Source organism: Squalius cephalus (genome assembly GCF_949319135.1).
Source record: "Squalius cephalus genome assembly, chromosome: 19".
Classification (NCBI taxonomy): Eukaryota; Metazoa; Chordata; class Actinopteri; order Cypriniformes; family Leuciscidae; genus Squalius; species Squalius cephalus.
In genome coordinates, this window is record NC_137140.1 from 2578580 (window position 1) to 2591229 (window position 12650).

Below are 12650 nucleotides of genomic sequence, written 5' to 3' on the forward strand. Positions count from 1 at the left end.
AAACGTACTTTTGCAAACTAGTCTGAGGGTTTTCGCCCGATTGTAACCAAACCAGTGCATAAATATTCTGTAGTCTGATTGTTAATAATTGTCTAAAAAGGTTGAAATTTTGATTGACGTCTGCGATGGGACACCAAAGCTGGGTGTGGCCACTTTTACTAAAACGGCTATCCCTCTTGACCGGAATGAGATAAACTCGGCTTGGTCTGTGGTCGCGTTAAAAGTTGCGGCGACTGGGAAAAACAAATCACGAAAACGGCTATAGCTATGAAACAGTTAGTCCGATTGACTTGAAAACTGGCATGCAGTGTCTTTGTCCAAAGTGCCATGATTGTCTACGAGGACATTTGTGTATCTCGAAAAACACGGCTGCCGTCGGCCAATGAAATTCGAGCGGCTGTCAGACAAGGTTAACGGAGGCCGATCGGAACGAAACGAACTGACTCACGGCTCTAGAGGGGTACGCCTTCGCGCTTTTTAGGTGTAAAGGATTGTATATCACGCGATTTTTCGCACATGCCCAAGACATTCATACCATATGATAGAACTCCTCATTCTGAGCAACTTTGCCTCTAGGACCGCCACTGTCAATCGAATCATTCGTTAAATATTAGAGATTATTAAAAAAACCTTTAACCTTTTTTTTTTGGCTCAACCTCGATAACTGCTAAAAAGCTTTAAAACATATATTTCCTTTGTAAATTGCCTGTTTTGGCTGTAAATGGCTCAGTTTCCATCTATGATCTAGGTGGTTACAGGTTTGCTAAATTAAACAATAGTTTTTTACGCTGTAGCTTAAAGGCCTTAAAGCGCTTGTACCCCGTTAATTGCTGCTTGCAGCTATATTTATTATTAATTTTTTTTCAGCTTAACCTGCATGCCTTCCAATTAAGTTTTCTCTGGTGATTTTTAAATGGTTTATGTCACACAAATTGTAAAGGATTATTGGATTACATGCTTATATAGTGTGTACAGTCCAACACTGGCAGATGTAATTTGAATTATAATTGTCTTTTGAAGAAAAAACAGGTCGCTCTAGTTGCTTGTCTCTGCTGTAAATGTAACTTTGTGTTATGTTCTGTATTGGCTTTGTATTGTACTCTGCAAAATGACTGTGAAGCTGAATCTAATCTAATGTAATAGTTTTTGCATTTTAATTTAGATTAAAGTTAGATATTAAAAAATATGTAAATATATATTACATGGTGTCACTGGGTTCTTATGTTTGGGAATGTGTAATGTTGCTCAAAGTCACAATGTCCCTCAATATGGATGTGTGGACGCTAGTGCAGTGCTGAAATATTTCTGCTGGCAACACCGAGGTCCAAGATTAAAAAATATCTGAAAATAACAGAGACACACACACACACACACTGGGCGAGCGGCTCAACTGTGTGTGTGTGTGTGCATGATGTTAGTGTGTGTGCATGTGTGGATGCAGCAAACAGCGCATTTTATTGACGGTGCATTAAGATGAGGAAAGAAAGAATCTCCACCTGAGGACAGGCTAATTAATGAGTTTTCCTTCATTTTACAACATAGAAATGGGGTTTTCAAGAGGATTAAATTTTCCTTCAGCTGCAGAAAGATAATTAGGCTTTAGCTGTAGCTTCGTAATTGGACTGCACAACAATCAACTAAAAGTGCTTTTAGTAGTGGCTGTGAGTTTAATACAAATAGACAAATACACAGATGTGAACAAAGAAAATAAGTCTTAAACAACTTTGTTTAACAGATAAGGATAAGTTGTGGTTCACTGCATTTGTGGACCTTTTTTTACCTTGATTTTTTAAAATAATGATTCAGTGTTATTTAATGCCATTATAGTTTTTATGAATGTTTATTAATATTTTTAATTGGCATTTATTTGATGTTTTCAGTTCCATTTTATTTTAATTTCATAGTTTATGTAATAAAAAAAAAAAAAAAAATCAGTTTTTTATTTCAGTTTTAGTTTTTATTTATTTCCAGGTAATCATTTTAGTACTTCATCTTAAAGTAAATGAAAATTAAAAAATGTTGCTTTGGCAACTACATGTACAGTTTCTTAATCCACTCTTTCGTTATGTTAGGATCACAAGGGAGGGAATGCAAAGAATGTTTTTTCCACAACTTGCCATTTCAAAACATCTTGTAATCTTCAGAGTCTCTATCGTTTTGTTACTGGAGTAATCCTATTTCTCGTATTTACTTCTAGACATTATGTGCAAATCGGTGGGCGGGGCCACAGAGCCGATGATGTAGAAGTAGGCGGTCCTTGGTCGCACTATGACATCATACTGAGGAAAAATCCGAAACGAGCTGTTTTGGCAGCTTGGTTTCAATAAAAGCTAGTTTTGGACTAATGAAACTTGCAGGAGTATTTTTAAAGTGTGATGACCTCTTATATGTCAAAAGATCAAGAAAAAACGAGCCCTTTAACTGAAAGCACAAGGTTCACCTTTATCTCTGAAGGACAGCCGTGCATCATTGCTCGGTTCCTGAGATTGTCTGTTTGTCTTGTAGTTGTGTTTCATCAGTCAGTCAATAGGCCTCTGAGCCCCTGTGCAATCACAGCGCCTGTAATGAGCCATTAACTGAGCAGGTATGTTCGTCTTTGTGCGGGAACATGTCTAGACACTCAACATTATTATGCCGTCTTGTTCTTATTCAAAGCATTTCCTCTTGGGGAAAGAGGTGCACAAGAAAATGAAATGATTACCCCCTTCCAAAAAGAAAGTAAATAGCACACCTTTTAGAGGTGTCAAAACCTCAGAGTTTAATTGACCTGAAATGCGCAGCTCAGTTGGGGTTCATTATAGAAGAAGTCCTCGATTAACCTGCGTTTTTCACCCCTGATGTTAATAACAGTCTTGCCCTCAAAGGGAACAAAACGGATGTCAAATGGAGCAGGAAATTGAGGTTTTTCCACAAGACATAATAATAATAATAATAACAACAATAATCGTAAAGTGCTGCTTTGGGTGCTAAGGAAATAGGTGTAATTTCCAGAGACAGATAGCTTTCCATGAATGCTTTACCTATTTTGATTTTTGTCTTGTCCTAACAGAATATACTATAGCCCTATTTGGACTGGATTAGTTTAACATGGAGAGGTGGGGTAAAGTAATAATTACCAGAGCTTCTCAGTGATTTTAGTCCCGTCCGAATGTGCATCTCAGTGATCATCACGGACAATGTCAGTAAAGATTACGGCGACTTTCACCTTCAGTAAAAAGGGCTGGAAAAATTACCTCAGGTAATACTAATCCCATGCGAATAGACCCGCTGTAAATATGTATGTAAATATTTAGTCATTTCGTGTTTAAAAGTAGTTTTCCGCGGTTTTTCAAGTATGGAGACGCTTGAAAGGGCATTCAGTTGCGTTCTAGACGCTGGGACGAGACCATGGCAAAACTCAAGTGTTTTACACACATTCAGATCAGAGAGAAGATCGAAAGCACTTGTTAGAGGCACGAAACATATTTTAGCGTTAGTGCCTATTACCAACACAATCCAATCTGAAGTTAATTAATACATCGTTCCACCGGACATAACTGTTTTTTATTAGCCTGGCAAGCCAGACCTACATCAAGATGTTGGGTCTGGCAACTCACCATAGACACGGCTCAATCCGAGGGGCGGGATAAACGGCTGTCTTTCAAATTCCCTCTGCATGCAATAGGACAGCGCTACAACCAACCAGAGCGTTTTCCCAACAGCGGAGCTAGTTGATTGATTCAACTTTTGAATCTGGTCGGCAAAACTACGAACACATCTTCCTTTTTTTAAGAATGACTTAAGTGCCGTTCTATGCTCTTTTCTCAAAGAAAAACCTAACTCCAAGTCCTCCAGAGTCGCGGCCAAAGCCGATTCGAAAGATGTTCTCCAGCAGCAGCCGCCGCCATTCTTTGTTTTCAAGTAGCAGGGAACCGTCCTATCTCTGTCGTCATTATGTTAAGCCCGCCCCACCTACTCTATAGACGACGTGATTGGCCTGACCCAATTTAGGTTTTTGCAGCTCGAAAGTCAATGGAGAGTTGCTAGACTACACTGGCTGCAAAATACATTTTGCTGCCGCTAGGGTGCGTCTAGATTTCTAGGCTAGTTTTATATATAAATATATGTGTGTGTGTGTTTGCGCATGTGATATCAGGAAGCAACGTAATACACACATGACGACAGGAGTGACGGCGGTGTGTAAATCGAGTTACTCTCCCACTTCTGCTAGTTTTCCTGAGATTTCTTATCCCGTGCGAACTGGCCATTAATATTACAGACGTCCTCTGGTTAAATTACATTACTCCATCTACCCTTGTAAAGTTAATCCTGTCCGAATAGGGCTTATTATTAAAGGTCCCGTTTTTCCTGTGTTTTTGAAGCTTTGATTGTGTTTACAGTGTGCAATATAACATGTGTTCATGTTTCGCGTGTAAAAAACCCCACAGTATTTTTCACACAATTTACTTATCTGTATACCGCTGTTTTCACTGTCCTAAGAACGGGCTGATAACTTCCTTGTTCTATGAAGTCCCTCCTTCAGAAATACGTAACGAGTTCTGATTGTGCCAGTGGTTCCTGTGTTGTGATTCGACAGCAGCTTAGCACACGTTGCCCGGAAAGGTCACGCCTCTTACCATAACGTGGAGATGCATGCGCTCAGGGAAGGCCAAACAAAGGTGATTGGACTCCGGGATGAAAATAATAGCATCTCGACGACATGGCGACAAACACACTCTACAAACGCAACTCTTCCTCTTCTCCGTGGGAGCGCAACAAGACCACGCCCCCTTTTTGTGTGTATTCCTGTGGGCGGAGGTTAGTCAAAAAACGGTTCTAGTGACGTCATTAAAGCAGGAAGTAGAGGGATGTAGTCCAAACCGGCCGTTCACTGTAGGCGACTTCTGTTAAATAAAATATCTCGCTTGGCATTGAACTTTGAGCTTTATAATTTTACAGGTATTATTTATGCTCTAACAGCAACATTACACACTAACTAAAGTTTGAAAAATGGGATCACGAAGAACAGGACCTTTAATATTAGTCTTAATAGTTTAGTAATGTAGTATTCTAGTGCTGCACGATTAATCCAAATAAAACTAAAATCACAACTCGGTTAAATTTTCTGAAATATACCATTATTTTTTTATTGACAGTGTTATATTACAAAAGTAATGTTTTTTATGTTGTTTAATTTGTTAATGTTAATAATATTTATTATTATTATTTAAGAACATTGACACTGTTATTGAACTAAATCGAATAAACATTTAACTAAATTGAGCTGAATACTGACACTGCTCATAGCTGAATTAAATCAGTTTCATAACTGAAGAATTTTACAACAATTAAACTTTTCCTGTTTATTATTGAGAATCTTATTTTGTATAATCTGTAGCGCTATAGAAATAAATGTTACTTGACTTGAGTTGACTGCTATTTTATAGTCATATTTATATATAATCGCAAAAATGTTGCCCAAATTGTACAAAAAAGTACAGAAAACCTGTACAAATACAATATGCAGTAAGACATTGATGGTTTGGTACACTAAGTAAGTGTGTAATATTAAACATTTGAACACTAATCAGATTATCTTCAAGTCATGTTAATCCTGTTGTGCTGAAGGGTTTCTGCAGTTATTAATGTTTTATTTTTCAGAACTGTGATGATCGCTTAATGATGAACCATTAATGATAATCCGAATGATTTTTATTGTTTTATTGTTTATTTAAAAAAAAAAACTAATATGCTTTTTTCAATTGTTTATCTTTCTTTAGTGTGTAATGTTGCTGTTTGAGAGTGAAAAATCAGTGTCAGTGTTTCTGAACTCCCTGAAACGCCTCCATTGTAGTCTTGAGTTTCTTCCGGGAACAAACACGTCACAATATTCCTCATTTAAATAATTCATACGCAGAATAAAGGGGCGGGGCCTGGTTGAGTTAGTTAGTAGTGTGTTAAACTGGCGGTTATGGAAAGGGGCGGGACATTTCCCAAACACACTCGAAGCGCTTGACCAATCAGAACAAACTGATTCAGCCGACCAATCAGAGCACAGTGTAGGAAAAAGTAGGTGTGTTTGCTTTGTTTTACATTGTTACAATGTTTCCTTGAGATTCTGTCTGTGAGTGTGTGTGAGTGAGTCATTGTCTGCTATTCTTGTGTGTGTGTGTGTGAAATAAAATATCACCTCTCTGAGTAAGACACAGTGCCGGTGTCTTCCTTTAGGTCCTGATATCGTCACCAGGGTGCCGACAGGATGAATGAACAAGTCTTTGATCATGATTTGGCCAAAAGTGTTTGACAGCATAGAAAAAATGTGCTCTTTTCTGCTTGAGGGTTTTGTACCACACTTTTCAATCATGAATAATATAAAAGTCTTCTTATGCAAACTGGAGTTTGGAAGATTTGCATACTGTATCGAATGTGTTTTAAGCTGATTTTATTGTCAGAGCACAAAATAAAGCATAAAAACATCATAATTCAACTATATCTTTTTGTCTCAGTAACATATGCATGCTGTGAGCATAAAAATGATCTTTTTTTTATTTCAAGTCACCTTTTTGAAGTCAAGTCACCTTTATTTATAAAGAGATTTTTACAAAACAGATTGTTTTAAAGCAGCTTTACAGAGATAACAGGAAAATAATGCAACAAAGATGTATTTCTGCTGTACAGCAGATATAGAAGAAAATAGCCCAAAAAAAAAAACAAGTAAGATGGTTCATTTCTGTTGTAAAAAAAGTTATTAATTTAGTTCATTTATCTATACAGCCGCTCTGGAGAAAACCGTGATGTCATCGTCCAGCTCAGTTCAGTTCTCATATAATGCAGGAGATCAATAATATTGCCCCAACTAAACAGTATTCGAGTAGTAAACATAACTTCAGAAATGTTTGTTGTTGCATACTCTTTCACATGCTATTGTAATAAGCTGTGTGCTATATTCCAGTTCTGTCACATTTACAAATCAGAAATGATCATCTTAAGTGATTCATCAAAAAAATCCAAATTGAAATTGAAAGTTCAAAAGGAATGAAAAATAGATCTCACACTCTCACACATCTTCAGTATTCTGTTGCAGATGATAATGCCCCCCCCCCCCATGCCTTTTCCTCTCATCTAATATCCAGTCGGTCTCTTTGAAGAAGAGTTTGCACTTCCCTGTCAAACAGAAGCTTGATAATGCTGCATCTTCTCCTCTGATCACTGAGCTCTTCTCCATTACCAACAGAGGCTTGTTTTAGCTTATCATTAGTGTGATTCTGACAATATTAAGACACATTTGTGAACAAAAAGTATGGAAAGTCCAATTTAACCCTGTAAAGCCTTTATTTTTTAAAGGGGTGGTATAATGCCCTTTTCACAAGATGTAAAATAAGTCTCTGATGTCCCCAGAGTGTGTGTGTGAAGTTTTAGCTCAAAATACCCCACAGATATTTTTATATAGCATGTTAAAGTTGTACATTTTTGAGGGTGAGCAAAAATGCACCGTTTTTGTGTCTGTTCCTTTAAATGCAAATGAGCTGCTGCTCCCGGCACAGGGGGCGGAGCTTTAAGAGCTCACACACAAGCACTGAAAATTTAAAAAACTTTTAGCCTTTTTATGTTTAAACCGGAGTCAGAATGATGGAGAGAAGAAGTGACAACATGTAGAAGCAACAGGACATTTCTGAATGGTTAGTTGATGAATTTATGAAGCTGATGTGTAGTTATCTTCTAGTCCTTGATTAGCATATTCTGTCTTGATAAGCTATAAAGCGTGTTCTGGGGGCTGGGTTTATGTAAATTTTAGGGTTGGTGATGTCACTAATCCGGGAGGAATGTGGTGTAGTCTCTACCAGCCGTTTGTTGTAGTCCTTAAAAAGTGATTTCTGTAAAAGAAAATATCTCCCTTTGCTTTGAACTTTGAGCGTTGTAACTTTGCAGATGTTGTTTATGCTCAAACAGCAACATTACACACTAACTAAAGTTAGAAAAGTCAAATCATAATCAACCACTCCTTTAAATGGAACAGTTCATTGTGACTTCAGATGAAAAAGTTTGCATGCATGTGTTATGTTTTGTATCATATTCGATGCATCAAACTTTTATGGCTCATATCGTATGAAATAGTGAGAATGTGGAGAAAACAAAAAAAGCAAAAATTTAGCAATTTGCTGCAGATGCTGATATTTGTGTGGACAAAAAGAAATTCTGATGCTTCTAATGTAAATCAATGAGATCTTTCTAACAGTATAGCAGATACTTGAATAAAATGCATATACATATCAATATCTTCCAATAATGTCTTAGTAAGATGTTATTTAAATGCTTAGTTTATGATAAAAGCTCTGTAGTTTTCAAACAAACATATAATGCAATGCAATACAATGATGAATAAGAGATGAACAAATAAACCTTCCTCAGAAGCCTGATGATCATATTTGAGACCCACATTTGAACTTGATTTTTCTAAAACATTAGGTATTGATAATCAAGTAAACCGAGTTGCTTCAGTCCAGTAAGTGTTCATCTTGAAATATTAGTAATATAAAAGTTAATGTTATGTTTACTCTTTTTCTTTTTTTTTTACATTTACACCCAAAGGCCTTTTACATGCTAAAAAGTCAAAACTATCAATCAGACGACAGAAGGACTGTATGCGACAGGTTTATCAGCAAAGTTTTGATCATGTTAGAGGCCCTAGAAATGTGCATATCAAATATGATACAGAAGGCTTTATATAGGGTTAAACTAGCTGTGTTTTGCACATGACATTGAACAAAAATAAAGGTTCTTAATTGGTATTGATGGGTCCAGGACAAACCTTTAACATCCATTGCATAAAAGATTCTTTATAGTGGTTATTTGGTTATTTAGCCAAAAAATGGTTCATTGCTCCTTTATTTATAAGTGTAATTGTTGTGTTTTGCTGTGTAAGTGTGAGATGTGTTGTGTTTAACCGTGTCTCTCGGCCCTCAGGTCATGCTGGCGGCGTCCTATTGGTCCCTGCTGGCTCCTGCTATCGAGATGGCTGAGGAATCTGGGAAATATGGGGACTTTGCCTTCCTCCCTGTCGCTGTGGGGTTTACACTGGGAGCTCTGTTTGTGTACATTGCAGACCTGATGATGCCTGTTCTGGTGAGCTTTATTTGCAGAGCACTTCTCTGGCATAATCCGTTCCAATATACGGTAGAAACAATAATATTACTAGATTAGGTCAAGTCAAGTCACCTTCATTTATACAGCGTTTTTAACATTATAGACTGTTTCAAAGCAGCGTTACAGTGATAATAGGAAATTACAGTAACAGACTTTTGGCTTTACAGCAGCTCTAGAATAAAGTTATTGTCCAGCTAAAGTTAGTTTTGATTGATTCACTTTCATTGCAAAGATCATTAGTTATTAACTTACACGACACCGTTCTAACTGAAAAACCCTTAATGTGCTCTGGTCTGATTAAAAGTAGTGATTAGTTTCTGCAAATTCTGAGCACAGAAATTGTTCACAGAAACCAGGTTGCATGAAGTTAAATGTTTTTGTTCAGTATGTATACAAGTGAACATTACTTAATTACTAATATATAAATTGGTATATTGATAAGTTTGATTTCATTCTTTCATTCATGAAGTTGTTTAGTGTAAAACTTTTTAAATCTAAAAAATGTCATCTTAGCTGCATTTTAACCTGTTTAATCTAGAGTTCAATTTATGTTAGGATTTATTTAATCTGTTTAATACCCTAATCAGTATTTGTACAGTAACTCATAACATGGATGTGATGTTTAAAGCTGTAGTATTGACTGTTGAGAATGATATTGATGAAAATGATGAGCAGGTAATTGAGAAGCCGCACAGCATTTAGGAATCTGATCACTTATATATATATATATTATATATATATATGGATATTGATTCTGACCGCTAAACATTGTTACAAATATTAACATTGATACAAACAAATATTGTTGATTTGACACCATACTGACTGCCCCGCACATAGGCTATGCTTCAGTTGTGAACTTGTGACTTGTAAAAATATAATGCGGCTGGTGTAACGTAAGCATCTTTCTTTATTAATGTGTAAATGTCATCTGAACTCTCTTGGCTCACAGATTAACAGCTTGTAGTTATCACACTAGCATATATTATTCCATTATTAATATATCCGTGAACCCATTAGCCCCTGCTGTTGTTGAGACATGAGGATGAGAACTAGCTAGAATTTCCTCATTTCTTTTTCATTAAGCATGTGTGAAAACTAATTGTAGCAAGCTTGTCAGGTGGCCTTAACCTTAAAACCTAAAGTGATAGCGCACGTACGTGTGCACACACACACACACACACACACTTTATTAATTAGGGATGTAGAATATGATCATGCAGAATAAGGCATTAATTTGTGCTTTATAAGTACTAATAAACAGCCAATATCCTAGTTATATGCATGTTAATAAGCAATTAGTTCATAGTGAGAAACAAATAGTCCTTTAAAATACTAAATTCATTTAGAAATGCCAGATCTTTTTTTAGCATCATTTATCTTGTAACTGGTTCCAATCAAATGGAGCATTATAACTAAACGCCCGTTTAAGCAGGGGACACACTTAACGAGTGTTAGGCCAATTATTAATGTAATTTGTTAATTGACAATAATAAAAATGCACCGAGCATTTCATTCAGTCGATGTTCACAGTTGGTGTGTTCAGTTCAGTCTTAGACTGTTTCAGCTTGTTGTTAAGTGTGTCCCCGGCATTTCCCGTGTTTGTTTGGACTTTCGGGATGTTTAAAAGACAATAATCTTTTGAACGGAGACCATAGTTCTTTACACCTTTTTGAATGATATGCTGCTGTAAGTAAGAGGGAAGCAAACCCCAAATAATTGTATATATAAATAGGAATCAGTGCTTGAGTCTACGGGATGACAACACAGGCCATCCAACCTGAGAGTACAGTAAACAATGATGGATTTCCTTCCTTCCTTCCTTCCTTCCTTCCTTCCTTCCTTCCTTCCTTCCTTCCTTCCTCTTCACTTTTTCCTCTTCTTGTACATTTCCTTTATTCCATCTTTGACATTACCTTCCTTCCTTCCTTCCTTCCTTCCTTCCTTCCTTTTCGCTTTTTCCTCTTCTTGTTCGTTTCCTTTTCTCCTTCCTTTTCACTTTTTCCTCTTCCTGTTCATTTCCTTTATTCCATCTTTGACATTTCCTTCCTTCCTTTGTCGTCTTCTCTTTTTTCCTCTTCCTGTTCCATCCATCCATCCATCCATCCATCCATCCATCCATCCACCCATTCATGCATCCTTTTCACTTTTTCCTCTTCCTGTTCATTTCCTTTACTACATCTTTGAGATTTCCTTCCTTCCTTCATTTGTTGTCTTCTATTTTTCCTCTTCCTGTTCCATCCATCCATCCATCCATCCATCCATCCATCCATCCATCCATCCATCCATCCATCCATCCATCCATCCATCCATCCATCCATCCATCCATCCATCCATCCATCCATCCATCCTTTTCACTTTTTCCTCTTCCTGTTCATTTCCTTTACTCCATCTTTGAGATTTCCTTCCTTTGTTGTCTTCTCTTTTTTCCTCTTCCTGTTCCATCCATCCATCCATCCATCCATCCATCCATCCATCCATCCATCCATCCATCCATCCATCCATCCATCCATCCATCCATCCATCCATCCATCCATCCATCCATCCATCCATCCATCCATCCATCCATCCATCCATCCATCCATCCAGGTCACTACGTAATGCTGGTGGAGGAAAACGTTTTCTGACTCACTTCTCCAAAACACCCCAAAAAGGCTCAGTAACACTCAGATCTGGTGACAGTGCAGGCCTTGGGAGATCAACTTCACTTCCATGTTCATCAAACCATTCTGTCACAAGTCTGCTGTGTGTATTAGTGCGTTATCATCCTGATACACGGGCACCCCCTTATCTTTCAACCATTAGGTGTACAAGGTCTTTCTACCTAAATGTTGGTCTTTCATCACACAAAGACATTGAACAGTATCAAGTCATATGGATAACTTTTATGGAGCTTTTGCGTCATTTGGCTTGAAAATCCTTTTGGTTCCAGGGTGAACTGTTCCTTTAAGCTGTACTCTTAGCACATAGACAATGCTGGTTGAATATAGTGACACTGCAATCAGTTTGAAATACATGCGCAGGGTCTCCGGTTGAACCCCCTCCTCGTGTTTGGACAGCTGGTGTAGTCACTTTTACTGGCACTGTTGGCAAACACTTCGACCGAAAGAGCGTGAGATGATGCCAACCCAGCAACCCCCAGTGAAGTAATTACCATGGCTCTGGTCCAAAGACGCGTATCACACGCCGTTTATCCTGCCTCGACACACAACGCCATTTCCCACGTTCTCTATTGTTGCCCTGCTCCTCGTCCCCAGGTTGTGTGACTGAACACCTGTCTAAAGGCCAAGCTGTCGCAGGATTGAGTGTCTGGAAAACTCAAACCGGTTGGACTTTGTTACACATAGACAAATCTTGCTACTTTGTTACTCTGATTAGTTGCCCATTTACAATGGACAAAGTTGGCAGTTTGCACTTGAGATGTTTTATGGGTAAAATGGTGTAATGGTTTTGTTCTGAGAGCTGGACTCGCTGTAATCTCTGGTGGAACAATGTGAACATGTGTCAGAAAATCTTGGGTCTCTTGA

The 12650-nt window shown here is 37.7% G+C and overlaps 1 protein-coding gene across 2 annotated transcripts in view; it reads left to right on the forward strand.

Moving 5' to 3' along the window:
* slc39a11 (solute carrier family 39, member 11) overlaps positions 1 to 12650 on the forward strand; it is a 165802-nt gene that overhangs the window by 9751 nt on the left and 143401 nt on the right. For both annotated transcript variants that reach the window (XM_079852020.1, XM_079852021.1), the window contains exon 4: positions 8944 to 9102. In XM_079852020.1, coding sequence (XP_079708146.1) covers positions 8944 to 9102 — 159 coding nt within the window. The remainder of the gene's footprint in view (positions 1 to 8943; positions 9103 to 12650) is intronic.